Source organism: Anolis carolinensis, chromosome 3 (assembly GCF_035594765.1).
Source record: "Anolis carolinensis isolate JA03-04 chromosome 3, rAnoCar3.1.pri, whole genome shotgun sequence".
Lineage (NCBI taxonomy): Eukaryota > Metazoa > Chordata > Lepidosauria > Squamata > Dactyloidae > Anolis > Anolis carolinensis.
This window is the reverse complement of record NC_085843.1, coordinates 252,162,016-252,189,904: the sequence shown is the minus strand read 5'-3', so window position 1 is coordinate 252,189,904 and position 27,889 is coordinate 252,162,016. Positions and strand designations below refer to the sequence as shown.

The following is a 27,889-nucleotide window of genomic DNA, read 5'->3' as shown; positions in this document are numbered from 1 at the left end:
TTAAAGAGAGTGAAATTACTTGAAATGCAATAATGATTTTTAACTCAAGACCTTTAACGAAAGGTCTTTCTTGTATTTACAAATAAATAGATGTTTCCAAAGTACAGTGATCATAAGGTCCATATACAGTAGTTCATTAAAAAAAGAAATTGAACATTGCTTTGGTCTGATGTTTATTAAATACATTACCATTGGTACTTTGTTCCATAATCTTCAGATCACTCAGGGACAGATTGGCTTAAAAAGGTTATTTCTTAGGAAAAAAATGCAAAAGACTCGCAAATTAAAGCTAAAATACTTATTACATACACCTCTGAATAATCCATTGACTTATGTTTACAAAGAATGTATTTCAGTCAATATGTACATGTGCTTGAATGAGAGATACTCATGAATTAGGATGGCTTTTGAACTGGAACACTATTGCATTAAATTCAGCTAAAACAAAACAAGTGAAATAGGCTTAACTATAAAGGTGCCATGTTTTAATGATGGAATAACAATAAAAAACTATTCTTTAAGTCTGCAAATTGGAAAAATATCTCTTTGCCTTCCTAAACAAAAGAGAATTATCTATTTGACACCTTTCTAAGTGTAGACAATTCCCTTTGTAAAATAATTCAATCCAAATTTATAGCAAGTCATGCAAAAGGAAGATAACAGGATGTTACAATAAATCTCAAAAATAAATACCACGATCCAGACAACCCTTTAACACTGTAACATTTTACAGTTGTTTACTGCAGCTGATGTTTTCAGTGCATGGATCACAAATCACCATACAGTCCAGAGACAGAAACAAAAGACTATAAATTCTCTGTATCTCCCCACCCTCAAATCTTTTGTGGACTTGTGGCTCTTTCTAGCGCCGAAACCAAAGCCAACTATTTAGCAGCCAGAAAGCTACTGTTATTGAGTACATGATCATTTCTCTTTTTGCACGCTCTTTGTTTTCTTCTTCCAGAAGTTGTAGACGCCGATTAAGTTTGATTATCTAAAACAGAAAAAGCATTAAATCATTAATGCTTAGGACAAAATTTAATAATTATTTCAAGTGTTCAGTTTAACCCATTCTAGGTTCACATGATCACAAGGTCTCCTCTAGAACCCTATTAATGGAGGCTTACAGCACTGTCTACCCTTGTAGTAAGGGGAAAGACATTTAGTATATAACTATCATGACGCCATACTCATAGATCTTTGAATCCTGATTGTTTATTCCCCATCCTCCACTCCCATGGTTGAGTACAGCTATTCATAAATTCATACATTCATTGACTGCTTCTTATTACACTTTCCATTTCTGATTTTGATCATAAATCTGCAACTACCCCTTATCAATGATAGTACTCCTTGCAACTGGGCATAATTTCTCAGTGTCTTTCTCATTAATCACGTATGAGCTACAATACATATATTTTACTGAACTAAGAATATTGTGGGAGAGATACTACCATTGTATTTTCATCTCCTAATACAGTAGTCTCTCACTTATCCAAGACTTGCTTATCCAAGGTTCTGGATTATCCAATGCATTTTTGTAGTCAATGTTTTCAATATATCGTGATATTTTGGTGCTAAATTCGTAAATACAGTAATTACAGCATAACATTACTGCGTATTGAACTACTTTTTCTGTCAAATTTGTTGTATAACATGATGTTTGGGTGCTTAATTTGTAAAATCATAACCTAATTTGATGTTTAATGGGCTTTTCCTTAATCACTCCTTATTATCCAAGATATTCGCTTAGCCAAGGTTCTGCCGGCCCGTTTAGCTTGGATAAGTGAGACTCTACTGTAATAGTGTACATTTACTTCCGTTTCCCCTGCATCTTGGGAAGCACAGCATTTATTGCACTCCTTGAAAAAGGTGTTACTATCTCTACAAGACAAGAAACAATTTAAATACCTGTCGTCTTAAAGAAGCAGCATCCACAACTGTCATATCTTCTGGAGTTCCTTCAAATGATGTATCCATATTTGACAGAGCATATCTATGAGATGAAAAAGACAAAATATGCTTCCTTGAACCACATGTAGAGGTAATTAGGGGCTGATGCTCTGTGCACACAGTGGGATTATTCCTTTTAATAATAATAATAATAATAATAATAATAATAATAATAATAATAATAATAATAATAATAATTTTATTCTTGTATCCCGCCCCATCTCCCCGTAGGGACTCGGGGCGGCTCACATGGGGCCTTGCCCAACATCACAATATAAAAACAAATCAAAACACATAAATTTACAACAATAAATCAACAATATCAGTAAAACCATCATAAAAACAATATTGCAGGAAAAAGCGTTAAAAACAGATATAAAATACAAGTCTAGGCCAAAGGGCGAATGTGTCAAATCGGGGGGAGGTAGTTACGTAATTCCTTTTCCTAAAAACTTCTTGCCACCTCTAAAAAACAATTTCTAGCTGTCACCAGAACATCCTGAGTGATAATACATTCATTTTGAAGAACAGCCAACTGAAAAAGAAAATCAGCCAATTATCTTTTGTGCCCACAGGAATATTGAAATACCTATGAAAGCCTTTTTTATCCCATAAAAAATAATGCTAGTACTGCATGATTTCTTTTTGAGTAACCCATGTCTTCATAACCATAATCCATTTTTAGATGGAATAGGAAATGGGGTTAATTCTCCACATTGTGATCTAATAGCAAACAACTCCCATGCCTGCTATAGTGCTGGAAGTGATAGATCAGTTTAATTATGTACAATTAAAAATAGAGGTGGGCAAATATGGAAGGAGTGCACAAGAGCCAACTTCCAGTGCTGCAGATCTGTGATGGCACCTTGAAAACAATAACTGGAAATCACTTCTGGGGCTCCCTAAGACCATTCATTGGGCTGCTTGGCTAAAAATGTAATGCTGATCTGAAGGTCTCCAGAAATTGACCTTTCTGGTTCATCTGTATGTAAAACATACCAAGTAAAATTGTGTGCATGTCTTTTTGTGGTAAGGGCAACAGTAGGGGTCTATAAAAGAGCTCACAAGTGGGAGGGTCTCTAAATAGCCTGGGAGGTAGCCTGTTTCTAATTCATAAATTAGATTGGCACCCAATATATACAACCCAAGGGAGATATAGAGCTATCAGAAGAATAAAACAAAAGGCCTGCTTGCCTTCAAAACATATTATATACATATTATCTTAAGAAGAAACAAATGCAATTGAACTCAGAGGGACTTGCTACTGAATTAGTAAGTTCAGGAGTCAATTGCAATCAAATTCTGTGAAAATCTGGTATAAGATATCACAGCTAACTAAATTCAAGTTTACCTGGCATCATGATGAGGATTGGAGGAAGTGGTACCAGCTGACCCACCACGTAACACTGGCCTAAGATAAGGTTCGTTCAAAGGAGGCATAATGCAAAAGAAGGAAATGGGAAGTGGAGGGAAAACAAAAATCCAAAGTTAGATCATTAAGATATTTCTATTTGATCATACTGAAATATCACTAATCTAAATCCTAGTCATGTTTTAAAGATATTCAGTTTTAGAGATGTTGTTTAAAAAAACCTTAACAATTTACTTGTTTCAGTTTCCAATGAATGAAGACTCATTGAAATTAATGGGATTTAAATGAAAAATTACTCCCATTTATTTCAATAGGTCTGCTTGAAAAATTACAACATTTAGAAAAAAAACCTTTAAAGAAAAAGGTTGGAACTGAAATGTGCTAAAATATTTCTTTAACATGTATATATACAATTTTATTCATTTGCTATTTCATTATGATACGGTTATATTATTGCTAAACTCGAGATTTTCCCTGAGTTAATTCAGCATGCATGACTACAACAGACTTCTCAATAAGGCCCAAGGCCTTGTCAAGGTAAGAGAAAAATCTACATAATCATACAAATCTAGTTTGTTCTAATTTGCAATGCTCATTTTATAAAACTGCAGAGAAAAATGTGGACCATTAAGTGGAACTGCAGTTCTGTGAACTTATCTCCCATTAAACTGCACTACTTTTATCACATAGATGGCCCAGTCCATTCCAAAACTGAGAGAGATATGCAAACAACTACATTCCCATTGCCATCTAGATGGCCTCTGGTAGAATCTTTTGTCAATTTCTTATTCTGAAGACTATAATAGACATCCAGAAACAAAAACTATTCTATAGCTAACTGTAGGTTGCAAGCTTGAACAGGCAACTGGAACTGACGAGATAAAATCCTTTAAAAAGACCCTGCTTTCTGGAAATGGAGTCTGTCTAGATTTCTATAATGTATCCAACATTTATCAAATACTTTTGTTATAGGCTTCCTAGTATGTTGATAGATTGCTTCCTTTAAAAGCAAGTTAATGCTATATCTATTACTTGAAGTCACCAAATGTTAAACTAGGAATACATTAAATTTCCTTGTGAAATTTACTGCATTTTGCATATTATGCACACAGATACTTGGGCTCTTGAAGATTGATTTGTAATTTTATTTTTATTTGTCAGAACCAGTCAAAAGGGCTGAAACTGGGGAAAATATAAAAAGGAAATTTTCTTAGTTAGAAAAACAGCATCTATGTCTCCCATAACTCATAATTTTGTTTCTTCAATTATAAAAACACACACCCCACACACCTCTGTTCTATTTACTGTACTCTGCTTTTTTCCTGAAATCATGAAAGATAAAAAATATATATTCCTAAAACTAGAACAAAGAAACCCAGAAAGCTGCTCTCACTGCTAAACTGTACACTAGATGCTAAGCATGATACTTAATCTTGATTACGTCCTTATAACTTGACAAATCCTCTACTACAAATTAGAAATTTCTGGCCAACAAATCTCTTTTTTACATAATGTAATGCTGCATCTTGTGGCCTCTTCCAACTCTATGATCTTTATGAAATACAATTTTGTTACAACATACTGTACTTAATATAATACCCCATTGTCATTCTGCTACCTTGCCAGTTTGGACAGCTTTAAAAGGAAATCCATGGAGGGTAAAATAATCAATTAGTGAGGATGTGTATATTCAGGTATTACCTCTTGTACAAGAGACAGAACACCTCTGTATATCTGTGGGTGGAGAACATGAGGCAGCAGGAATGGTTTCACTCATGCCCTGCTTACAGACTTCTCCTTATAGCTTCTGATTGTTGTGTGAATATATTTACTCCCAGGCTCAGATTAAATGTCTAAAAACAGTGTTTTCTGAGGGAAGGTACACAAACCCAGAGGCAACCCTGCTATTAAAATGCCTTAACAGATATCAGTAACTACAGATATTGTACACGTCACTTCCCATAAAGCCTCCGAACTCACTGCTTTTAAGTCGCATGTTAACATATAGTGACCCTATAGGGTTTTCTTAGGCATAGAATACTCAAAGGTGGTTTTGTCAGTACAAGATTATAATTATAATCTACAATACTGACAGATGGCTAATGTTGCCCCCAAATCATCTGTTCTTGTATGTTGTTAACTGCAAAGATGTAGACAGTATGCCACAGAATTTGCCTTGGCATACAAATAAATACTCCCCCCCCACCCCAAACCCTATTTTCAACTAACCTGAACTCATTTTCAACTGGTATTCGAGAGGTCTATTAGAAACAATTGTATGCTGTAAACAAGTGCAATGGTATAAACTTTTTTTAATAACAGAGAAGAAGCTTATTTTATATATTTTGTATAAATCCAGATGCCTTGGCTCATTCTGACGAGGAACTGAATACTCTCAAGCACATCATTCAAAAATGGAAAAATTAGTTTGCTAACTGGGCTTGCATACCCACAACCATTGTTATTTTACAATTCTGCTGGTAAGCTGTAGAATAAATAACGGAATATCATCAACACTGGTATCTTTGGCGACTGGCCTGGGTTCTAGATCTTAGCAGAACAAGTAATATCTGGCCTCAGGATACTTTCAACATTTTTTTCAGGCCAGTCACACTTAACAACATTGTAGATGGATCTAGTCACCATTTCATTGTCCCACTGTGCCAACACAGCATCACTCTAAGGAACCATAGGAAGCAAAACCCCAACTGATGGTCTCCCCAGTCATCCAGCTCTGCTGATGTCTAGCACTACCTCCAGATAAATGTGCATGGTTCTACTGACATACAAGTTTGGACTATCCTCAAACTTGGAATATGCTCAAAAGATATTTCTATTCTAGGAGTGGAAGGTGATTTCCCTTTCTAGTCATGTAGAGGTCAGAAAAGAGAATGGAGCACTCCACCTTTGTTCTGCTAGATCGCTCATCGTTCCAGGATGGATGGTTGTGCAAGTCTGCCTTTCCACAACACTTTTAGCTGCCCAAACCTGGAAGGCTGCCTACTTGCTTGGAGCCAGTAGCATTCTTCTCCTAAGAATAATTTTAACAAATCTTTTAAATAGTATTTATTTAAGTTTATTGGTCTTGTATAATAATAATGTAGGTTTTGGTAGGCGTATTATCACTGTGATAGGTACTGTAGGAATTAGAAAAACAGAGTGATTTCTCAAGTGGCACAATATTTAGAACCTAAGATATATTAAAATGTTTCCTTTATTGTGATGAAATATACACTGTGCTAAATTAAGCAATCCACTAATTGGTATGACATTTCCATCTTCTCTTCTCGCACTTCATTTTCTCTATTCTACCCTCAAAAAAGCTCTCAAGGATTTCCCAATCTTCCAGAACTGATTTTGGTTGTGCATGTGAGGCTGTGGTGGGAAAGAATTGTCTCCACTAAATTGTGCTTAAATTTGTTTTTCTGTTGGCAGAAACACAGAATGATATACTGCATAATCAAATGCAGTTTAAGAACCAAAATGTAAAATACTCGTAAACTTTTTGAAGTACCATACTTTTTTACTTCTCTTATATCAAAGCAAAAGAATTGTTAGGTAAAAAATTAAATGGACCCGTATTACTTGTGTAATTTAGATTAAAATAAGCATTGACGAGCAATATGAACAAGACTAAGTTAGCTCCATTAAGTAAGTAAACAATGGCTTACCAACCAACAGGCAGATTTACCAGTTTCACTCAGCACATGGCTGTGTAGTTATTCAAATTTTAGTGTCACAACTGCCTTTTATGCAAAGCAGATACATTTTGTTTATATAGAGCAATATGACCAATCTGTTATCTAGATGTTTAAATCAGACTTTCCAGAGGGAAGGGCAAAATAGTAGTAGAGTAAATACTGAGTATTATTATTATAAGCAAAATGATTCTCAACATTTTAATTCATTACAGTAAGCATGACATAGCTGAGTAATGTTGAGGTGGAGATGGTTGAATATCCTGAAAGAGGAAAAAAACTAAAACTAGAAATTGTAAGGAGCATAACAAAGTCAAAATCACTATGAGAAATAACTTGCTTTATGCTTAAAGAAAACATACCTGTGAACAGTGAGAACATGCTCCCAAGGCCAATAAAAACAATAGTAGAGTTTGAAATAATCTAAAATAGCACCCTGTAGCCATGCAGGTACATTTTCCAAATTTCACATTCCTATTCAGTTTAGAAAAGCCTAATCCAAGACAGATTTTTAAAGTGAATGTCTGAAATAATGACAAATTATATGAAAAGGCCTTACTATTGATATATCAACCTGTAGGCAATCTGGAGAACTAATTTACAGAATGCTAAATACTCAGTGATGAGGGGAAGAGGTGTTTCATTTCCAAATAAAAAAACTTAAAATATTTTAAAGTTCTTCATTTCTATTTGGGCATGTTCTCTGCAAATCCCCAGGGTGCATGACAAAATATTGTTTCATGACCTCTAAGAAACTTTGAATATCTCAAAGAGGGGGAAAGGATATAAATAGTTTAAGAAAATTAAGTAAGTAAACAGAAATACAGCTGAGAGTGAAAAGTTCACAGCTTCTGATCCTATGGTGATCATTATTATGTTATCGTGGTATAATAGAATCGATGGGCTGTTATGGTTGGAAGGTCTAAACAAACACATTCATTCTGGCACACAGCAGCTTTTAAAAACACATAGAGAAGGGAAGGAAAAAGAGGACAGAAACCTATGCCTGATTTTCTGCAGTGCATTTTGCGGTAGCTGTTGCAACGTTAGTACAAAGGACTTCAAGAAGGGTATTTGAGGCTGCTTCTCCCTGCTACTAAGATACTTGCAAGATTCTCCCAGCTATTAAGATACTTCTCCCTACTACTAAGATAGCTGAAAGAAAAAAGTGTACCTTCCCACTTCAAGCTTGGATTTTGGGGTTAAGAGGAAAAGTTCCAGATCAGTAGTAGTACTTTTCATAACCAAGCTGCCTTCATTCAAACAACCCCAATGGAAAGGTAGAATGCAAGGGTACAGGTGCAAAGTATCATTTTTGGACATAAACCTCTACTGCAGCTGATATTCCTGAATGCCGTTTTACAAATGCACTGCTAAGAGAAATGAGTAAAATATCTAGATTGCTATGAGTTTTTTGGGTTGAATGGCCATGTTCCCTCCAGTTAGTCCTAACATGTTCCCTCCAGTTAGAATATGGACATACAGCCTGAAAAACTCACAGCAACCCAGTGATTCTGGCAATGAAAACCTTCAACAACAACATACCTAGGCTTCTAATAAACAGTCACACAGTGGCCAAAAATAAATGGATTGGGAAACTGTGAAAGATCTATAATCACCTACATAGGCATTTTCAACATTTTCCTTTCAGTATAGCTAGCATACTACACAGTTTGCCCTTGTGATGAATGTACTGGACATCTCTTCTTCATTGCCAGGATGTATCTTCCATCTAGTTCTCCTCCAATAGTAATGGATCACAATATGTAATTGTTTTGAAGCATTTTGTCCAAATTTGGAATGCTTCCATATATTTCAGGTTCCTAGCTATGTTCTGCTTGCCTTCTCTTCTTGATTTCCCACTGAACAAGTATAGGGATTTTAACTAATTACTTGTTCACTCCAATCAAAGAAATACTAAGCCTCATGAAACGTGAATTTTGGAAATGTCATTTACAAGCAGCAAAAGCAAAAGAAAGCAAAACATGTTAATTTTATCCAAGTCATTTAAACAAACGCAAACCAACTGACAGGAAAATGAAAGTGAAGTAAAAAAATAAATAAACTGGGCAGAATCAGTGATGGCCAATCACCTGCGATTTTCATCCAGCACATCCAAGACTTGCTGGTAAGCCCTACGGGTAGAAGACTGGATAAGCGACAAAATGCCCCGAGCAGAGTAAAGATTAGATCCATCTTCAGAGAACATTTGGGGAGGACAGACACGAACCTGTTGAGGTGATGGTGTCACACTGTTTGTGCAAGCGTAGCAAATGAAGAAAGAAACACTAGTGTCAGGTTCAGTAGAAAAAAATTCATTTGTCAACCACCCTTTTTGAATAATTAAGTTGGCCCACATTTTTGGAGTCTTTCCCATCAACTGGTAAAATACCAACAAGGAAGAGGTACTGGTTATCTTGTGAAAACCTTTACGTAAGCCAAAAAAACTCCACTTCAGGAAAACGATTTTGATCCACTATCATAAGAGATTCTTACACTAAAACAACTGAGAGGCACAATTAAATACAGATCTTTTAAAACTAGCTCTGAATCCAAATCATGATATGCTAGAATCATGCAACACAGTACTGTATATCTACATTAAGTAGGAATTATAGGACATGTTGTAAATATTCTGAAGATCAAGTGTCTAGATAAAACAATTGGAAAATAATATACACATTCATATATTTTTGAAAACTGGAATTCTGTGAGTAACATGGAACACGAAATACACAAATACACAAAACAGCAACAGAATTGGCATAAACATTTAGACATATCCCAAGTACTCTGAAAAGCAAAATGTTTTAAAATACTTCTCCTGACAGCAAAAGGATGAACATTAACTAATACATTATTACAAGCACTTCATTTCTATAATGCAAATCAGAGTCCAGTCCAGCACAGCACAATCAGTAAGGTAAAGGTAAAGGTTTCCCTGATGTTAAGTCCAGTCGTGTCCAACTCTGGGGGTTGGTGCTCATCTCTATTTCTAAGCCGAAGAGCCGGCGTTGTCTGTAGACACCTCCAAGGTCATGTGGCCGGCATGACTGCATGGAGCGCCGTTACCTTCCCACTAGAGCGGCACCTATTGATCTACTCACATTTGCATGTTTCCGAACTGCTAGGTTGCACAATCAGTATAACTAGGAATTTTACTTCAATAGAATATTGATTAGATCGTTATTCTTTAAAGGTTGATTCTCAGATATCTATTTATCCAACACCATTTCAGAAAAGTATACATCTCTGAAGTGGGAAGAAATACCAAACTAATGTTGTAGCTTTAAAGTGTATATCAACATCTTGTTCATTTAAAGATGTCTTCCTTTATGTATTTTAATTTTGAAATGGATAACATCAATCAACATTTTCCTAATGTGAACAGTGTGTTTCTATAACAGCAGACAGAGAAGTATTAGCATTTCAAGTTATTCTGATCATTTGGATGTTAACTAGTACCTTGATCAACAAGTCTCATCAAACTAGAAACATTACAAAGAACTTTAAATCACAAATGGTGAAACCTGATTCCCTCTAGATATTCGTGGACATGGCCCATTATTGGCAGTGGTCACATTTAATGAGCTTGATCCAATTCTATTGGGAGAACTACACACCTGTAATGTGCCAGAATTGTTTTAGTTCAGTTAAGCAGGTGAAGGCCAACCCTTTATTCAATAATATATTTAGCATTTTAAAAAACCCTTGCAAAATCATAGAAAGAGGGGAAGACACATCTTGAGAAACAAAAAGACAAGACTATCCTTGAAAGTGAACATATTTATGCCAGATCAAATTTTAAACATGGTGAAACCTGATAAAATTCCCAATGAAACATTGTGTCAAACATAACTGCTGTGTACTCAATTTCACTGGAGATACTACACAAAAACTGTGCACTTTACGCTATGATTACACTATACATAAAATATTTTAGGAAGTGCGCTATATATTGGTTGCATATTGCAATAAAAGAAAGGATATGTGATAGGTTTTAAAGGGATACTGCAGCTCATATTTTATAGAACTAAAAAGTCAAGAGAAGCCAGCCCAACTAGCCCCAGCATTTTAAATCAAAGCTAAAAGAAATTTCATTGCTGGTACTTTTGCTTCAAATGATATCTACAACCTACTCTTAGTGGCTTTATCAGCAACAGACTGTAGATTTTCACATACAGTCATTACACATTCCTCCACATTTGTAGTGGAAAAAACAAGAATATCTTCAGCATCTACAAACTGTATTTAACACACACACACACAAAAAGAACCTGTACGATCTCTGAATTATTTGCTGCTGTTTTATACCAAACTTAAACTTTTTTTGAAGTTTAATTTTATTATGTAATATTAATTTATGGAAAAATCTTCAGTTCTTAGCCTTGTTGTAAAACCAATATTTTGTACAAAATACCTTGTTTTAGGTACAAGACCCATTTTTGTGCAATTCAATTTTTAGAAAACAGATCTCCAAGTGCAAAAAACCCCAGAAAAATCTACCTAGTGCTTACAATTAAAGGTATGCACATTTTAGCCAACATTTTCTGATGAATTCAATAAAGGAATGACAGTTTTTCAAATCTTATAAAGATGTTGTATGCATTACATGTAACACACATAATACAGCATAGTAAGGTCTCAGCCTATATTCAATCCTTTTTGACAGGAATCCAATAAACAGTTGTTTTTTTCAAAGGTGAGCAGATAAATGTTCATGCTTACATTCCATCTCTAGCAGGGTGATTGAAGGGTGATTGATACTGTGGCATTTTAATTCTCAGGATAGTCTCAGGACTGTGCCACAATGAATATTAATTGTGATTACTTTAATAAGATAGTTTTTTAAACAAGCAGAAGGTCATTAAGAACAGCATCATTATTGCTTCTGACCTCCAGTGTCTCTTATTAGTCCTTGAAAGCATCTGAAAAACTGTGAATGTTCAAAATATTTTTGGAAAAGCACCACCCCTGTAAGTGTGATGATGGCAACATATAAAGTAGGATTGTCCTTCAAAGAAAGCTGGTGGAACAAGCAAGCCCTTATTCCAATCCCAGGAATGTTTGGAATGGAATTTTTTTCATTGTTACAGCTAACATACTAGAAGATCATGTCATAGTTCATATACTAGAATGTAAAAGCTGTTTTGCAGGATGGCACTACAAGATGTGAATTTAAGTGTGTTTGTATATGCCTTCATGTCACCTGTCAATTTATAGCAACCTCATGAATTTTAGTGGTAGTTTGCCAGTTCCTTTCTCTGAAATATAACCTATAAACATGAGTGAGGTCAAAATGCTGCATAATAAACAGCATTGTAATGAATAACCAGTGAGCAATTCAAAATATAAAAACACTCCCAAAACAAATATTTTGTGAGATCACACAATACAATCTATTGTATAGGTCAGAATGTACTAACCTACACTCTGGAAAGTATTAATATGATTAATATTTTTAAAATTCTTGGCAGACATTTTCCAAAAGACTGCACACGTGTATTCTGATAACCATGAGGTAATACGTGTGTGTTTAAGTTAAAAGTCGGTTTGATGATAGTTGGTAAGTAAAACAAGAATTCAATACAGACATAATTTATAAAAGAGGCCAAACCTGCCACATTTTTAAGAGTCTCGCTTATCCAACCTTCACTTTTCCAACATTCTGTATTATCCAACACAGTCTGCCTTTTAGCAGTCAATGTTTTTGTAGTCAATGTTTTCAATACATTGCGATATTTTGGTGCTGAATTCATAAATACAGTAATTACTACATAATGTTACCATTTATTGAACTGCTTTTTCTGTTAATTTGTTGTAAAACATGATGTTTTGGTGCTTAATTTGTAAAATCATAATGTAATTTGATGTTTAATAGGCTTTTCCTTAATCCTTCCTTATTATCCAATGTTTTCACTTATCCAACGTTCTGCTGGCCCGTTTATGTTGGATAAGCAAGACTCTACAGTACTTCAGCTTCCTCTTCATGACTTTTAAAAATATGTATTCCTTGTTAAAGGAACTTTAATTCCAAAATCTTGCACTAAGAGTTCGGAGCATTTTGGGCTGGCCTAATAAAGGTATTACTACAATATTGATTCTGGAATATGCTAGGACATTTATTTATTTGAAGCCAGCCTTTGATGGCATATGAACAGTGTAAATTGTCATTGAATATAATTATTTTCTGTTTCTTTCTGACTATAATACATGTAACCTGGGGGTTGTGAATTTTACTCTATCATTCATATGAGGAAGTATATATTATAATCTATGGAAGCTCACAATAAAACACGCCTGCTTGTTTTAAAGGTGCCACAAAACCCCTGTTATTTACATTAATTCTGAGATTGACTAACATGGTACTTAATGAATTTTAATCATATGAAGAAACCTATAATTGCTTCTCAATAGGATTAATATTTTAAGCATTTAAATATTTAACATTTTAGATATGGGCAGGACATATGGATGGACAATTCCACAAAACTGCAGTGTGTCAGTGATGTTTATACTCACATTGACTCATTTCTTATCAATTGACCATTCTGACGTGATGCATTTTCACTCATGGAACGTTCTCTTTTAAGCCTTCCTACTGAGCGACCCTGCAGAGCAAGGAGAAATAAACAAAAATAGGTTTTTTGTGATCCCTAAGGCCTTAACAGCCAAGTACAGCTAATCTTAATCAACAGATCAATTTTAAAAAAATTAAAAATCTACAGAATAAATAAAGACTGCCACCTGGATGGTAATATCTTTTCACTTTTGAACAGAATAAGAAATTAACTCCCTTGACTGTATTTTCCTTATTTTTGAGATTTATAATTTCTTTAAAAAGAACTTTAAAAATACCTGCAAGTCTTGAGAATAGGTTTTGTTCAAAAGAATTACATTTTAAAATCATCAATCAATTAACACAATAAAAACAATACAAATCAATATGAACATTATACAATGTTAAAAATGTAAAGATACTAATGTACTAAAGTCTCAAAGGTTACAAATAACCAAAAAGACTAAACATATGTGAATACGTTTTTTATAAAACGTTCTTAGCCTTTTATAAAACAATGATAACAAACTAGATGCAGCTTGCATGCACTCCCCCAAAGGTTTGTAATCCCCTGAAGCTGCCAAATTTCTGTAGTGGAGAAACAAAAACCAAACAAGTGAAAGGCAGAAATCCTTGCATTTTCATTTTAAAACAAAGTGCAAGGGTAAAACAGAGGATTCTTTCCCTCTTCAGAGTTGCTGAGCTATCAAAATCCAACAGACAGGTTATGACTAGGTGTGCCTTTTATAACATTGATAAGAATTCAACAGTATTTTCATTTACTAGAATAGGAATAGAAAGAAACTAATTCAGCATTGTATTTTTCTACTTTAGATAATGTTTTGTTGTTTGTCTTATGGCATTTATGTGTGAGTGCATTGTCTTTATACATCTTACTTTTTATTTTATACATTTATGGTACTTGAATAATAGGATAAGAGGGGGAGAAAGATAGAAATTTAAATTATAGAAGGAGGGAACATATGCATAATTTTTCCATCATATATGTGTCTCCCTGCCAGATGACTTTGGCAGGACAGAAAAGGTTTTCCCCTGACATTAAGTCTAGTCGTGCCTAACTCTGGGGATTGGTAGTCATTTACATTTCTAAGCTGAAGAGCCGGCATTGTCCGTAAATGACTCCAAGGTCATCTGGCTGGCATGACTGCATGGAGCACCATTACCTTCCTGCCAGCTGCCGAAGCGGTACCTATTGATCTATTCACATTTATATGTTTTTGAAGTGCTAGGTTGGCAGAAGCTGGGGCTAACAGTGGGAGCTCACCCTGCTCCCAGATTCAAACCGCCAACCTTTCAGTCAGCAAATTCAGCAGTTTAACTCACTGCTCACCTCGTGCAGGATATTTGTGTGCTAAACAGTGCTACTCAGAGGGGTGAATCTGGCCACTAGCTACATGCCGGGGGAGGGGGGGGGCTTGAGGGGCTTCAGGCCCCCCCCCCCCGAAATTCTCAGATTGGTCCGCGAAAAGACCTTAAATTTATTTTTTAAACTGTTATATTTATTCATATCATGATCTCATCACCATGCTCAATATATCCCATATGCATAGGGGTATTGGGATAATGATACAAAAGTTTTGCTAGGGTAGATCCTCTCCTACCTAGACTCAGCCCCCCTCCCCCGCAAGCAAAATCCCAGCACCCCCCAAATCAAAATCCTGGCTACGGGCTTGAATCTAGATTTCATTATTTCTTTACATTTTGGAACCTGCAAGATATTCAGACCATACAATGTGAATGTGAACTTTACACCAAGGCATTAAAAAAAGGGATCAAGTACAGTGGATAAACATGTGAACTAAGATATCTTGGGTCCTTGTGCAACTTTACACATGAAATTGCTAGGAGCATTACAGTAAAACCTAACATCCTGTAAGTAAGAGCTGTTGTAAGGATTACTGAAATAACTCAGGTGTTTTGTTCTGAATATTGGGAATACAGTATTTACTGCAAGTACTAAAGTGATAGTATTTGCCTGAAGACAATTTGCCCTTCTACTGTGATTAAAAACCACACAAAGATTTAAAACAAATGCATTAATATAATAAAAAGTTTTCTCACATCTCATTCATCTGAACAGATTCCACTTTCTTCAAAATATTAACATTACTACTGGCACTGCTTGTATTACAGACAGGTCTTCTCTGAAATGACTCAAAACAATCATACACAAATTCCTCTGGAGGAATCTTGGCTTTCCATAAAGACTATTAAGTACACACATATAGTCTGCTATATTGAATTAGAAAGCAATGTAGGAAATATCAGTTTTCATTTTTGATTTATTAGTAAATAAAATATTGAAAGGAAATACGATGTAAGCAAAGACAGAAAGAATAATACTACTAGCCTCTTCAGTTTGAGGGGTCTGAGAAGAGACTCTCTCTAGGTCCAAGAAATCCAGTGGACGTTCACTAAGCGAAATAACGCGGGGCGGTGTTTTCAGTGAGAGAGGTTTGAATGGAGTAGACTGAAGAAGATCTAGATCTGGAGGCCTGGTAAGTGGAATGTCTTCACTATTGCCTGCAGCAGAATTAATTTCACAATCAAAAACATTTTGTTAAATTATTTAGTGCGGTCTAATGGGCAAATGCTGGCACTTGCAAAGCCGATGTTCAAATCTCTTATCAGGTAAAATTTTGCTGGGTTGTCTTAAGCATGTCATACTCAACCCCAACTATGAAGGTTACTTATAGTTCACAAGGCTTTTGCAGAAAAGAAGTGCAAAGAGGTATAAATTACTGTATACTTTAAAAGTGTTTTAAGACTATCTTATTTATAAACATATCCACAATTTCAGAGATAGGCTCTCTAAGTAAAAATGTTTTCTCCTCTGCCATTGTCATCAAACTTCTTATTTTCCATACTATAAATAATATTATTATTAATAATAATAATAATAATAAAACTTTATTTATACCCCCACTCCATCTCCTGAAGGACTTGGGGCAGCTTACACTGGGACAAGCCCAAACAGTATTATATCAATAAAAATAGTAACACAATAAAATCACAATATAATAACACATCATACAAAAGATAAAATAACTTAAAACATAGACAGTAATCCCAATCCGTGGTCAAGCACCATAGGCCATAGGCCATTTTAAGAGGAATGGAAATCTGAAAATGCATATTCTTCAGTGACTAGGGATGGGAGCGACTAAAGGTAACAAAGTGCATGGAATGGGCAAGGCCTAGGTAAAGCACATGGATAATCAATTATCAGTTATGAGAAGACACCTGTGAACATCCAAGTTTTCAGATTCTTCCAGAAGGAATCCAGGGTGGGAGCTAAACTAATCTCCAGAGTTCCAGAGCCTGGGGGCCACCATCGAGAAGGCCCTTTCTCTTGTCCCCACCAACCGCGCTTGAGACGGAGGTGGGATCAAGAGGAGGGCCTCCCCAGCAGATCTTAGAGCCCATGTGCGTTCATAGGGGAAGATGCGTTCATGAAGATGCTTCTACTACATAGAAGCAAGAACACATTTTATTTTTTCCTGCCCACTCCTTATTAAATAGTTCAGCAGTTTGATGTAGTTAAGCAATCCTTCACATTTCTTAACAGCTGAGGTAGAATTCATTAAAGGGTTCCACTCACTGACTTCGTTCACAACTTTGAAAAGCAACACATCATCCCCCACACTGTAAAATACTTAATACAGAGAGGCAGCTTAACATTGTCTGCCTTCTTATATGACTCAAACATTTTGATAAGTAACTGTCCCTACTTTGGATGGAAACCAAATTTTAAAAGCATCTGAGATTTTTTTTTTTTGCTTTGTTCTGGTAAAGATTACAAATATACATACAGGCAGGCATTTTATGGATTGAGAATACTGCTGCTGGATGAAAAAAGGCTTAATTTTGAAAACCAAGTAAAACATTTTATGCCTTCATTGGCTTAATGCTGTAGAAACCTCTATTATTGTTATTATTTCTGCATGGCAGAAGGTTGTACTGGCTAGACCTTGACTCTATGAAGTAGGATCTGTATGACCTGAGACCTACACAGATTTCTGCATTCAGAAGTATGGGGATGGGCATTTTTTCTATAAAAACAGTCCTCTTGTTTTATGCAGAATACCTTTTAAAAAAGCTCAAAAGTACTTCTAGTTGTTGAAAGAGATAGGAGAATCCCGAGCAAATCTAAGGAACTATAACTGTTATGGTTGAGCCTTCTGGCTCCGATACTAGGAGATGAGGTCGTAAGACTCCTCGAGAGTCAGACTCTTTTGAGGAGCGTGAAAGGAAGCGGCTCCGGGACTTATTTGCAGAACCAACTGACGAAGATTCCTTTGAGGGTTTTACCGAGGGAATGGAGGAAGAGATGGTTAGCTCAGAGGAGGATGACATGGAATGGACTCGTGTGAGGGAGGATTTGGGTGCCACTGGTAATGTTAGCATGGGAGGCGACTGGCGGGTTGCAGGATCAGACCCGTGGACGGGCTGGAGGGATGGAACGGGATCCACAGCTGGGGATGCTGTGGGGCGTAGTCAAAGGTGTGTTAGTTCTGATGAGGATGATGATGAGGAGGCACCTGGAATTAGGATAGCAGCTGACAGCGATGAGGAGTTATGAACTGGCATAAAATGGGGTTTAGAACCAATGGCTAATTGCGTTGGGCAAGGTAATCTGGACGAACGCTTGGGCTCTTGTTGGGGACTTCCTGAAGACGGGTGTGATTCGTTTGCTGTATACGTAAGTTACCAAGGACACTGGGCATAGACGGCGGGAGGAACTGTGTGGGCTTTTCCTGTGCAACTTGTGTTTAATCTTAATAGCTTGGACCTCCGTCGTCTTTTTGACGGACATTATTGCCAACTCTGGATTGACGCTGGACTGACTGACTGACTACGACTCTGGACTAACCCTTCTGTGGCTATCGGTGGAACTTGTGGAACCTTAGTTTGGCTTTCGACCTCGGACCGGATTGGGACTCCGCTGACCGTCGTTACCCTGATTGATGTGCCTGGACCTGGTTTTCGCCCGTTGCACGGAGGAGCAACAGCCCGAGTTACTTCTGTAGCTCTTGAGTAGCAGAGGGGAATCTGCTGCTGGGTTTTGTGTTCATTTTGACCTTTTGTTAACCAGTTTTTGTTTGTTTAATTGCCAGGCTGAAGTAAGCACCTTTGTTTTAATCCGGATTAAACTTCTGTTTAATCCGGTTTATTCTTTTGAACTGTTTAAACTCAAACGAAGTTATTTTTGTTACTTTTCACACTGAAGACAAGTGTTTGCCTAGTCCTTTGTTTCCTACGGGCAATTTTTAGTTCTGTAACCTCAATAAACTGAGTTGTATTCTTCTTGGAGCGTTCTGTCTTTGACAATAACCCTTTCAACAATTACCCAGTTGTGTCTTAGATCGATATTGTAAAACTGTACTTACAAGGAACTGGCAAAATCTCTCAGAGTATTATTTGCCTAAGAAAATCCTATGATGTTAATGGGGTCTCTATAAATCAACAGGTGACTTGAACACACACACACACACCCAAACTTACATCTGCAGTGGTTGCTGCTGTAAATACTCATTTCTTTTGTATCTTATCCCTCCTCACATCTCTTCCTTTCAGTTTTATCCTCAGAATCAACCTGGTTTCAAAGGTCTAGCAGGTTTAATGACCGAGTGGGGCATTCAATCCCATGTGTCCTGCTCATAGTTTCATACTCAAACTGCTACAGGTTAAAAATGTTTCCATAATACTGCAGTAGAGAGATAATCTTTAACAGGTCATTTTTACAGCAGCACACACATATAAGCATAGGTGTAGAGAGAGGTAACACACTTGGCTGCTCCATCCCATGTAAAGACAAACATACCTGCCACTACAATCCGTTCTGGCACTTGCATTGTTACACTGGCATTCGGAAGCCCTCCTTCATGAGCGCTCTGCTCAAGGTCAGCATTTGGTGGTGCTACCTTGAGTTTTTCTGGAACTCTCATTCTCTGGTTGATTCCTTCAGTATACTCCATTTCGTACTGAATTCGATTCATTTCTGCTATTTCAGCAGCAGGAGATGGGAATGTTGCTGCACTCATTCTAACACAAGATAAAAACAGTTTGAATTACATCTCAAGAGAATGAAGTAGCACAAATGTGGATTTCAGGGTACAATGAATGAACATTCTTCCACCAACTTGACAGGAAATGCCTTTTCTTCTTCTTCTTTTTTAAAAAAACTGTAATTACAGGATGTCCCCAAGTTACAAACAAGATAGGTTCTGTAAATCTAATCTTAAGTTGAATTTGTTTGTAAGTCAGAACAGGTGCATTTCTTAAGCGTAACTCCAGCCATATATATATATGGCTGGAATTATCTTTCTTCAATGTTAAGGAGTCATTGGGGCTGTAGATTTACATGGTTTTGAACATTCTCTGCCAAAGAATGCAGATGCCTCACCAAACTACAAATCCCAGGATTGCATAGCATTGAGCCATGGCCATTAAATGAGAGGTAATGTCCCTCAAACAGGAGCTCCATGTGCTTCTGAAGCAGTTTCCCCTTTGGCTTTGTATTACACTAATCTAATGCACACGCTAATTTTAACAAGGTAATTTAGCCAAAAAAAGGTGAGCATTTTATTCGAGTAAATAGGGCAATGCCATTTGACACCACTTTAACTGCCATGGCTCAATGCTATGGAATCATGGGAGTTGTAGTTTGGAGACATATTAGCACAGTGATTCTCAACCTGGGCCCCCCAGATGTTTTTGGCCTACAACTCCCAGAAATCCCAGTCAGTTTACCAGCTGTTAGGATTTCTGGGAGTTGAAGGCCAAAATCATCTGGGGACCACAGGATGAGAACCACTGTATTAACACAATTTGCCAGAGAAGATTAAACTACAACTCCCAGGATTTCACAGAAGTGAACCATGCCAATTAATGTGGTGTCAAACTGCAGTAATTCTGCAGATGAACGCACAGTCTCATATACTAAAGCAATTAAAGTGTTAAACCATTTTGTATTTTGTTCTGGACAGGAATTTGAAATGGCCAGACTAGTTCAAAAGAAACTTAAGTTACTATGGAAATGTAAAGTCAACAAACTCAGTGGTCCTTCTAACTCTCCCAAGAGAGCAGTAAACTTTATATCAACAAAGTAGTGAAGTAGGTAAAACTGATGTGCTTTTGTTTGACAGGGAATACTGCAGAGAATCCAGAAGACTGAGATTAAATAAGATGATATGAAAGTTAGAAAGCTCTAAAATTACACTGCCAATGAATGAGTTAAAAGCAATCAGAACTTGAAGAAGGAAACAATATATTATAGCACAGATGCAACCAACCGCTGCCAGTTTGTTTTTGTTTATATACCTTTTGTACCACAATAAAAATATTTTGCACCTTCATACAGTGTGAATAGTTTTACAAGACACTGTACATGATCTACTGATTGGCTAATGGTCACCAGAAGAGTTCAATCTATATTCTATCTTTCCCTAAGATAGGTACTGGAAAAGCCCCACAGCAATGTCAGTTTGCTACATATATGCATATTTCAGAAGCAGTTTGCTGTATTTTTTACAACTCAGACTCTGTGAAGCTTAGCACTAATACTAATTTTTAAATGTATTATACATCAGCGTGGTTGTGCTATCAACAAGGTGATCACGAATAGCCACATCTATCTGCTATCAGCTAAGTGGTCATGAATAGTCACAAAAAATACTCCATGTAGAAATCAGGGGCTTAGAACAAGAAATAAGCAACTCACATTGCAGCTCCCCTCTTCAAATATGATCAAAGATATTAATACAACCTACAGTACTCCTAAATCTGCTGTGGTTGAGGTAGAGCAAGTGGGAAGCAATGGGAGAAAACATTAATGGAAATTCAAACAATATTTACAAACAACCGCAATCATATATTCAAGATTCTTCCAGCTGTGTCTCAAATTGTCTGAGATGAATTTTAGCCCTAATATACATACCGTTTAAGGTTTACTGACAAAGGTACCCAAAAGTAATGGGAGCACAGTAAAGCAAAAAAGTGAGCAATAGATGAGAGAGGATTAGATACATAAATTAGAGAAATTCAGAGCCAAACCTGTTATGTCAAAAGTAAGGTAGGAGAAAAGAAGTGAACAGTAGTCCAGCAACAGAGGAGAATGACAAAAAGGAGTAATAATGGCAAAGCAGAAACAAGCAGACACTGCTCATGGCAGCAACCAGCCAACCTACTATCCTGTAGGACCTAGGAAATGCACTGCCACTGAGAGAAGTATGGATGAAGGAAGGACCAAGTTGGAAAGAACACTGTGAAAACCAAAGATGTTAAATTGCATATAGGCATTCTAGCTGTTAAAGACATGGATGTCTCTGCAATATTCTATTATATAAATAATATGATGGTAAGATGTTGCTACTATTCACTAAGTCGCAATGTCATGTTTGTGCATGGGAGAGCATATTTAAAGAAAACGTATAAAAATAAGGTATGCATGTATTAGGGAAAAAACTGGAAATAACTTTTTATCTACCTTTTTACTTGAAGAAATCTTGTTGGAGAAAATACTGCTTTCAGACATAGATCTTAAATAACTAAAACTAGTCAGTGTAACATTAAGGAGCACACACTTAGGGATTTCTTTTTTACCCAAGGCTAGTCTCAAGTATCTATTTTTCATGGTCTTTTTCATAGTGGAGATCTATTTTCTATGTATTACAGGCTAAATTTTCCTGTTGCAAACTGCTTTAAATATGAGCTAGAAAAATGTCAGATATGTATAAAAATAAGATTATAATATATAGATTATCGAGTCAGGAAATATTTCAAACTAGCAAAATGCTTGTCATATTAAGATGATTGTCTATATAAGCAACTGCAAGTTACCTGGAAAATACAATAAAATGAAAGGCTAGATTAAGCAACAATGGGAATGTATAAACTCACTGTTAGGCAACATAAAGTAGTACATTGGATCCAGGATCTTTTCCAAATATTTTACACATGAGTGGAAAAATATTAAAATATTGAAGTATCCAAGACCTTATTTTTAGAGCAACAGGTTACCAGACATATGATATTATTTGGTGGTTTTTCACAGAACCTCTTCAGTTTAGGTTCATTAAAAAGATTGTCTGAAAACACATGAAACAGCACACCTAAGCCTCCCAAAGCAGAAATGATCTAGGAACCTTACATGTTTCCTTAAATTAGACAATGGGAAAAAGATGTAAGTGCACATTAATAAATGACATTTTTAGGGTTGTTGTATGTTTTACGGGCTGTATGGCCATGTTCCAGAACATGGCCATACAGCCCAGAAAACATACAACAACCCTGTGATCCCGGCCATGAAAGCCTTCGACAACAATGACATTTTTAATTAGGAAAAAAGTAATAATTTGTATTAACACTCATTCAGGCAGATTTTTAAAAATCTATTGTATACCTTAACTTGGAGTATTTTGTATTTCAATGAAACCTCTAATGTATTAGAGGGTGTAACAATGCCTCATTTCCATTGGAATGTTTCTGAGTGCAAAATGAAGGGTATTCCACAATAGTAAAATATCGATAGACAAAAAACAAATGTTCATATGTGGTGCAACATTTATTTTTATTAGCTGATAGACCTTCATGTCTGAAAAAATCTGAACACACATATAATAGATTTATTGGGACAACTATCATTGACAATTTTTTGTTTGGTAAAAAATACTGAAATTTTGAAAATAATGTTTACAACTCTTCCGTGCATAAAATGCAACAAAGTATCACTCTGGGCGACGCAAATGTCCTGTTTGTCTAGATGAGAGTTAATACTGTAATAAACCAAGAGAAAAATAAGATAGTATTTTTACTCACTACTACAAGGTGCACTTTTACGTCTACAACTTCCACTAACCTTCCTAATGGAACATCACTGCTTACTCGCTTGCTCATTTTGGCGTTTGCTTGCAACTTTTTATTACTACTACACTGCAGCACTGTGAATTTTACATAATACTCTCCCTAGACAGCAGAACCTTTGTACATAAGACAGCATGACAACTGCTTTTCGAGCTGTAAGGGGAAAAAAGAAAGAAAGAAAAAACAGAAAACATTAGCCATATGACTTGATGGAATATTTAAAACCTAAGGCAATTTCAGTTTGTATTCATCTATTCTGTAAAGTGACCTTAATAACAAAATCGCTAAATGCTTATGAAGATTCACAAATGCCATTCCTTTTGAACACAGCAATTCTAATTTTGGCAAGAATCTGTCATACAGAGTGGTATTCTTGAAGAAGAAAAACACAGTCAGATGATAAGCTGTAATATAAATAAACCATCACCCACAAAAATAGATTGTGTATATATGCTAACAAAATTGGCACTACTTTGTCTGCAACGTTTTATTTAATCCTAGGCTATACATCAAAGAACATGGCCACCTTAAGTGTGCTGCAAATCACAGAGTGGTAAATGTGTGTGGCAGAGGTTGGGTTAGCACAATAAATCAGCCACAATGAATTTATAATAGTGTGGCAACATTGGTAATGACAAACTAGTAGTTGGCTGAGATGTAACACTAAATGTTTTCCTGCAAAGTAAGCTCTTGATTTATTTAGCCATTCCTACAGTTAGGAGGCCTAAGTACCCTAAAGGCACCAGATCCCATCTGATCTTGGAAGTTAAGTAGGGTCAGTTCTGGCTAGTACTTGGATGGAAGATTGTCAACAAATACCAGGTGAAGCATGCTACATTTCAGAGAAAAAAAATAGTAAAACTGCCTGTGATTATTCATTGCCTAAGAAAGCCCTATAAAATTCAGGTGATCATCATAAATCGGCAAGCGACTTGAAGGCACATACAGAAGTTATGTGGAGGTTGGGAGTATGTGTAAGCACATGGTTCATTAACAATAGACCAGGACACTCCTCGTTTTTAGTTTATAGGTTTGTTCCAGTATGGCCATCAATGTAGTCCCTAAATGTCCATCAGGTCTGTGGTTGTATCCAGGATGAAAAGGGTTTGACTCGATTAACTGAGGTACTATAATAAAGATTGTCAAAACAGGTAAAATTTGGACTACCTGCCTTGTAAAGAATTAGATCTGGTATCTAAGTGCTAAAAAAAAAACACTGAAGCATCTCCTCCCCTTGAAAACACCCAATAAACCCCAACATAAAGAATAAATCTCATGATTGGGAAAAATGACTTTAATGCATTTCAGTCAGGAAATACCTGTTTGACATTTTTTCAAAGGTTGTTAAAACAAAATAAGGAGACAATACACATGCAGTAATAAAAACAATAAGAAAAAAAACATACTAAAGTGTGTTATATGGATCTTCATCTGGTTTAATATACTATTTATTTATTACCATATTGCATATATAACTTAATGCAGTGGTTCTCAACTTGGGGTCCCCAGATGTTTTTGGCCTTCAACTCCCAGAAATCGTAAGAGCTGGTAAACTGGCTGAGATTTCTGGGAGTTGTTGGCCAAAAACACCTGCCACCCCAAGTTGAGAATGAGTCATATGCAATATATAAGAACATGTACAATTTCTGTATCTCTTTCTACTTATGCCTTGCATATAATTATTAATGCATGCATTAGATTATGATGATTCTGGAAACCAGGGTCCAAATCTCTGCTCAGCCATAAAAACCCACTGAATATTTTTTATTGTATCAAAAGTGCCTTGAGAACATGTCTATTGAATGATCTTGGGCAAGTCCCATTCCCTCAGCCTCAGGGGAAGGCAAGGCAATCTTGCTGAGGAAATCCCATGATAGGCTTGCCATAGGGTTGCCGTAAATTGGAATTGACTTCAAGGTCAACAAAGAAGGCTAAACAAGTATTTCCTGGCCAAAATGTCCTTTTTTTCTGTGTCAGGAGCGACTTGATAAACTGCATGTTGCTTCTGGTGTGAGAGAATTGGCCGTCTGTAAGGACGTTGCCCAGGGGACGCCTGGATGTTTTACTATCCTGTGGTTGTTTCTCTCATGTCCCCGCATGGGAAACTGGAGCTGACAGATGGGAGCTCACTCTGCTACCTGGATTTGAACCACCGACCTTTCGGTCAGTAGTCCTGCCGGTACAAGAGTTTAATCCATTGCACCACCAAGGGCCAAAATGTACTGGGATAATGGAATAAAATAGGTTTGGGGCTTGTTTGTTTTACAAATCCTGATATTAATTCTCTCCTTTAGACAAACCTATGAGGGATAGCCTTGTATCAGAAAATACACATGTTTTATCAGGTTAACCAACTCTTTTACACAGTATAAAAACAATAGTAATAACAACATCTTTTTCACCAAAAGGCAGAATATCAATATATACAACCAAGGATAATGAAACATAACACTACAATAAACCTCTGCCCAGCCAATGACAATATTGTACTTGTATATAGGTCACTTTTTCACAGAAGGGTTGTTTATCCAAGCGTGTGGGCAATGATGCTCAGTTCAGCATTGTAGCACAGGCCAGCCCCAATTTAATGCAGGAGAAGGGATACATTGAAATGATGATCTGAACAGATGAGAGATGAAATTAAGAGAGGATGCTTTACTAGTTACAAGGCTGCCAAAAGAAAATGATCCATGCTGGATAAGACCCTTCATCACACACACACACAATTAATCTGGGATAAACAACCTCTGAACATGGAGGTTTGAACCATGTAAGATTTCGGGTGGGCAAAAAATGGGCAGGGAAAGTAAATGTCTTTAATTAATATAGAGGTGCAGTGTCCTTCATCTGAAATGCCTGCGACTGAGGGAAACCAGAAGTATTTTGGAATAGTTGCATATACATAATCACATATCTTGGAAATGGGGCCCAAGCCTAAATATGAAATGTGTTAGTGTTTCATACACACATTATACACATAGCCTGAAAGTAATTTTTTTTAACAATTACGTGGATCAAGCAAAGCTTGTGTATATTAAACCATCAAGAAGTATAGGTGTCGGTCTCTACCTCAGTCACGCAAATGTGAACAATGTTTAATTTTGGAGCATTTTGGGATATCCCACGTACAATATAGGAATTGGCGTATACTGATAGCTGACATTTTTGTTTGTTTCACTAGAAGATGCCAAAATTTGCATTTCCCCCATTATCAGCACAGGGAAATCGAGATTAAAATAATATCAGTGGAGGAAAACAAACCTGATTTTCCACACACACACAAATACATATATGAATACACACACATACATATACATACAACTGTATATTATATATTACATTGTAATATACAATGTTTAATTCTGGGGCATTTCGGGATATCCAACCTTCAATATTGGAATTGGCTTATACTGATAGCTAACATTTTTGTTTGTTTCACTTTAGAAGATGCCATTAAATATTAAAATAATGTCAGTGTGGAGGAAAACAAACCTGATTTAATACATACACATGAATACTATATATATATGTGTGTGTGTGTGTGTGTGTGTGTGTGTGTGAATATATATACAGTAGAGTCTCACTTATTCAACACTCGCTTATCCAACTTTCTGGATTATCCAACGCATTTTTGTAGTCAATGTTTTCAATATATCGTGATATTTTGGTGCTAAATTCATAAATACAGTAATTACTACATAGCATTACTGCGTATTGAACTACTTTTTCTGCCAAATTTGTTGTCTAACATGATGTTTTGGTGCATAATTTGTAAAATCATAACCTAATTTGATGTTTAATAGGCTTTTCCTTAATGCCTCCTTATTATCCAACATATTCGCTTATCTAACATTCTGCCGGCCCGTTTATGTTGGATAAGTGAGACTCTACTGTGTGTATATATATATATATATATATATATATATTAATATAGAGATCAGAGAATACACACACATTCACACACAATGGATATATAGAACATTCATATATCTCTCTACAATGTTATAGATTAATATCAACAGATAGATATATGGGGATCCCTTGCGTTTTTTCTTATCCTTTAACAGATTGGCACAATTTGAATTTTGTTTGCTTGCTTGCTTTTAAAGAGAGTAACAAACGGAGAGGCCAAGGTGGGGAACGGACTACCAAAAGAAGGAAGAAAAAAGAGCGAGAGAGAGAGAGACTTTCGTGACTCCACTCCTGGTTCCGAAGGGAGAAGAAGGCCCTCCGACCACGGCTCCCATTAGCTTTTACCTGAGGCGAAAAGGTTCCTTCCGTGGTCCGTCAGCAACCGGGCATGAAGAAGAAGCTTCCTCCGAGCAGGCCCACAACAGGCTTGAACACAGGAGGGAAGAGAAAGACAAACGACCCTAATTGTCCCCGCCGCGCCGCCGTAATCGGCAGCGAATGGGAACTTGC

General features: G+C 36.4%; 1 protein-coding gene across 3 annotated transcripts; it reads right to left on the bottom strand.

Moving 5' to 3' along the window:
* Window positions 1-156: 156 nt before the first annotated feature.
* mff (mitochondrial fission factor) lies at window positions 157-27,889 on the bottom strand. Of its 3 annotated transcripts, XM_003218290.4 has the most exons (9): window positions 27,725-27,889; window positions 23,463-23,620; window positions 19,428-19,648; window positions 15,954-16,126; window positions 13,546-13,634; window positions 9,117-9,275; window positions 3,305-3,364; window positions 1,912-1,996; window positions 157-994 (listed from the first exon to the last, which is right to left on the bottom strand). In XM_003218290.4, the coding sequence occupies exons 2-9, from the start codon at window positions 23,498-23,500 to the stop codon at window positions 863-865; spliced, it is 957 nt and encodes a 318-aa protein (XP_003218338.1). In that variant the 5' UTR covers window positions 23,501-23,620; window positions 27,725-27,889; the 3' UTR covers window positions 157-862. The 3 variants fall into 3 exon arrangements, with proteins under 3 accessions (XP_003218338.1, XP_008104458.1, XP_008104457.1); XM_008106251.3 differs by lacking the exon at window positions 9,117-9,275; XM_008106250.3 differs by lacking the exon at window positions 23,463-23,620 and having other exon boundaries at window positions 27,725-27,881.

Excerpts from the sequence above, each read along its gene's own strand:
- mff (XM_003218290.4), bottom strand. The coding sequence starts at position 23,500 with ATGAGCAAGCGAGTAAGCAGTGATGTTCCATTAGGAAG. Across the intron at positions 13,635-15,953 it reads AGACCCCTCAAACTGAAGAG|GGTCGCTCAGTAGGAAGGCT; the intron begins GCTAGTAGTATT and ends CTTGCTCTGCAG. Across the intron at positions 995-1,911 it reads CTGCTTCTTTAAGACGACAG|ATAATCAAACTTAATCGGCG; the intron begins GTATTTAAATTG and ends TTTCTGTTTTAG.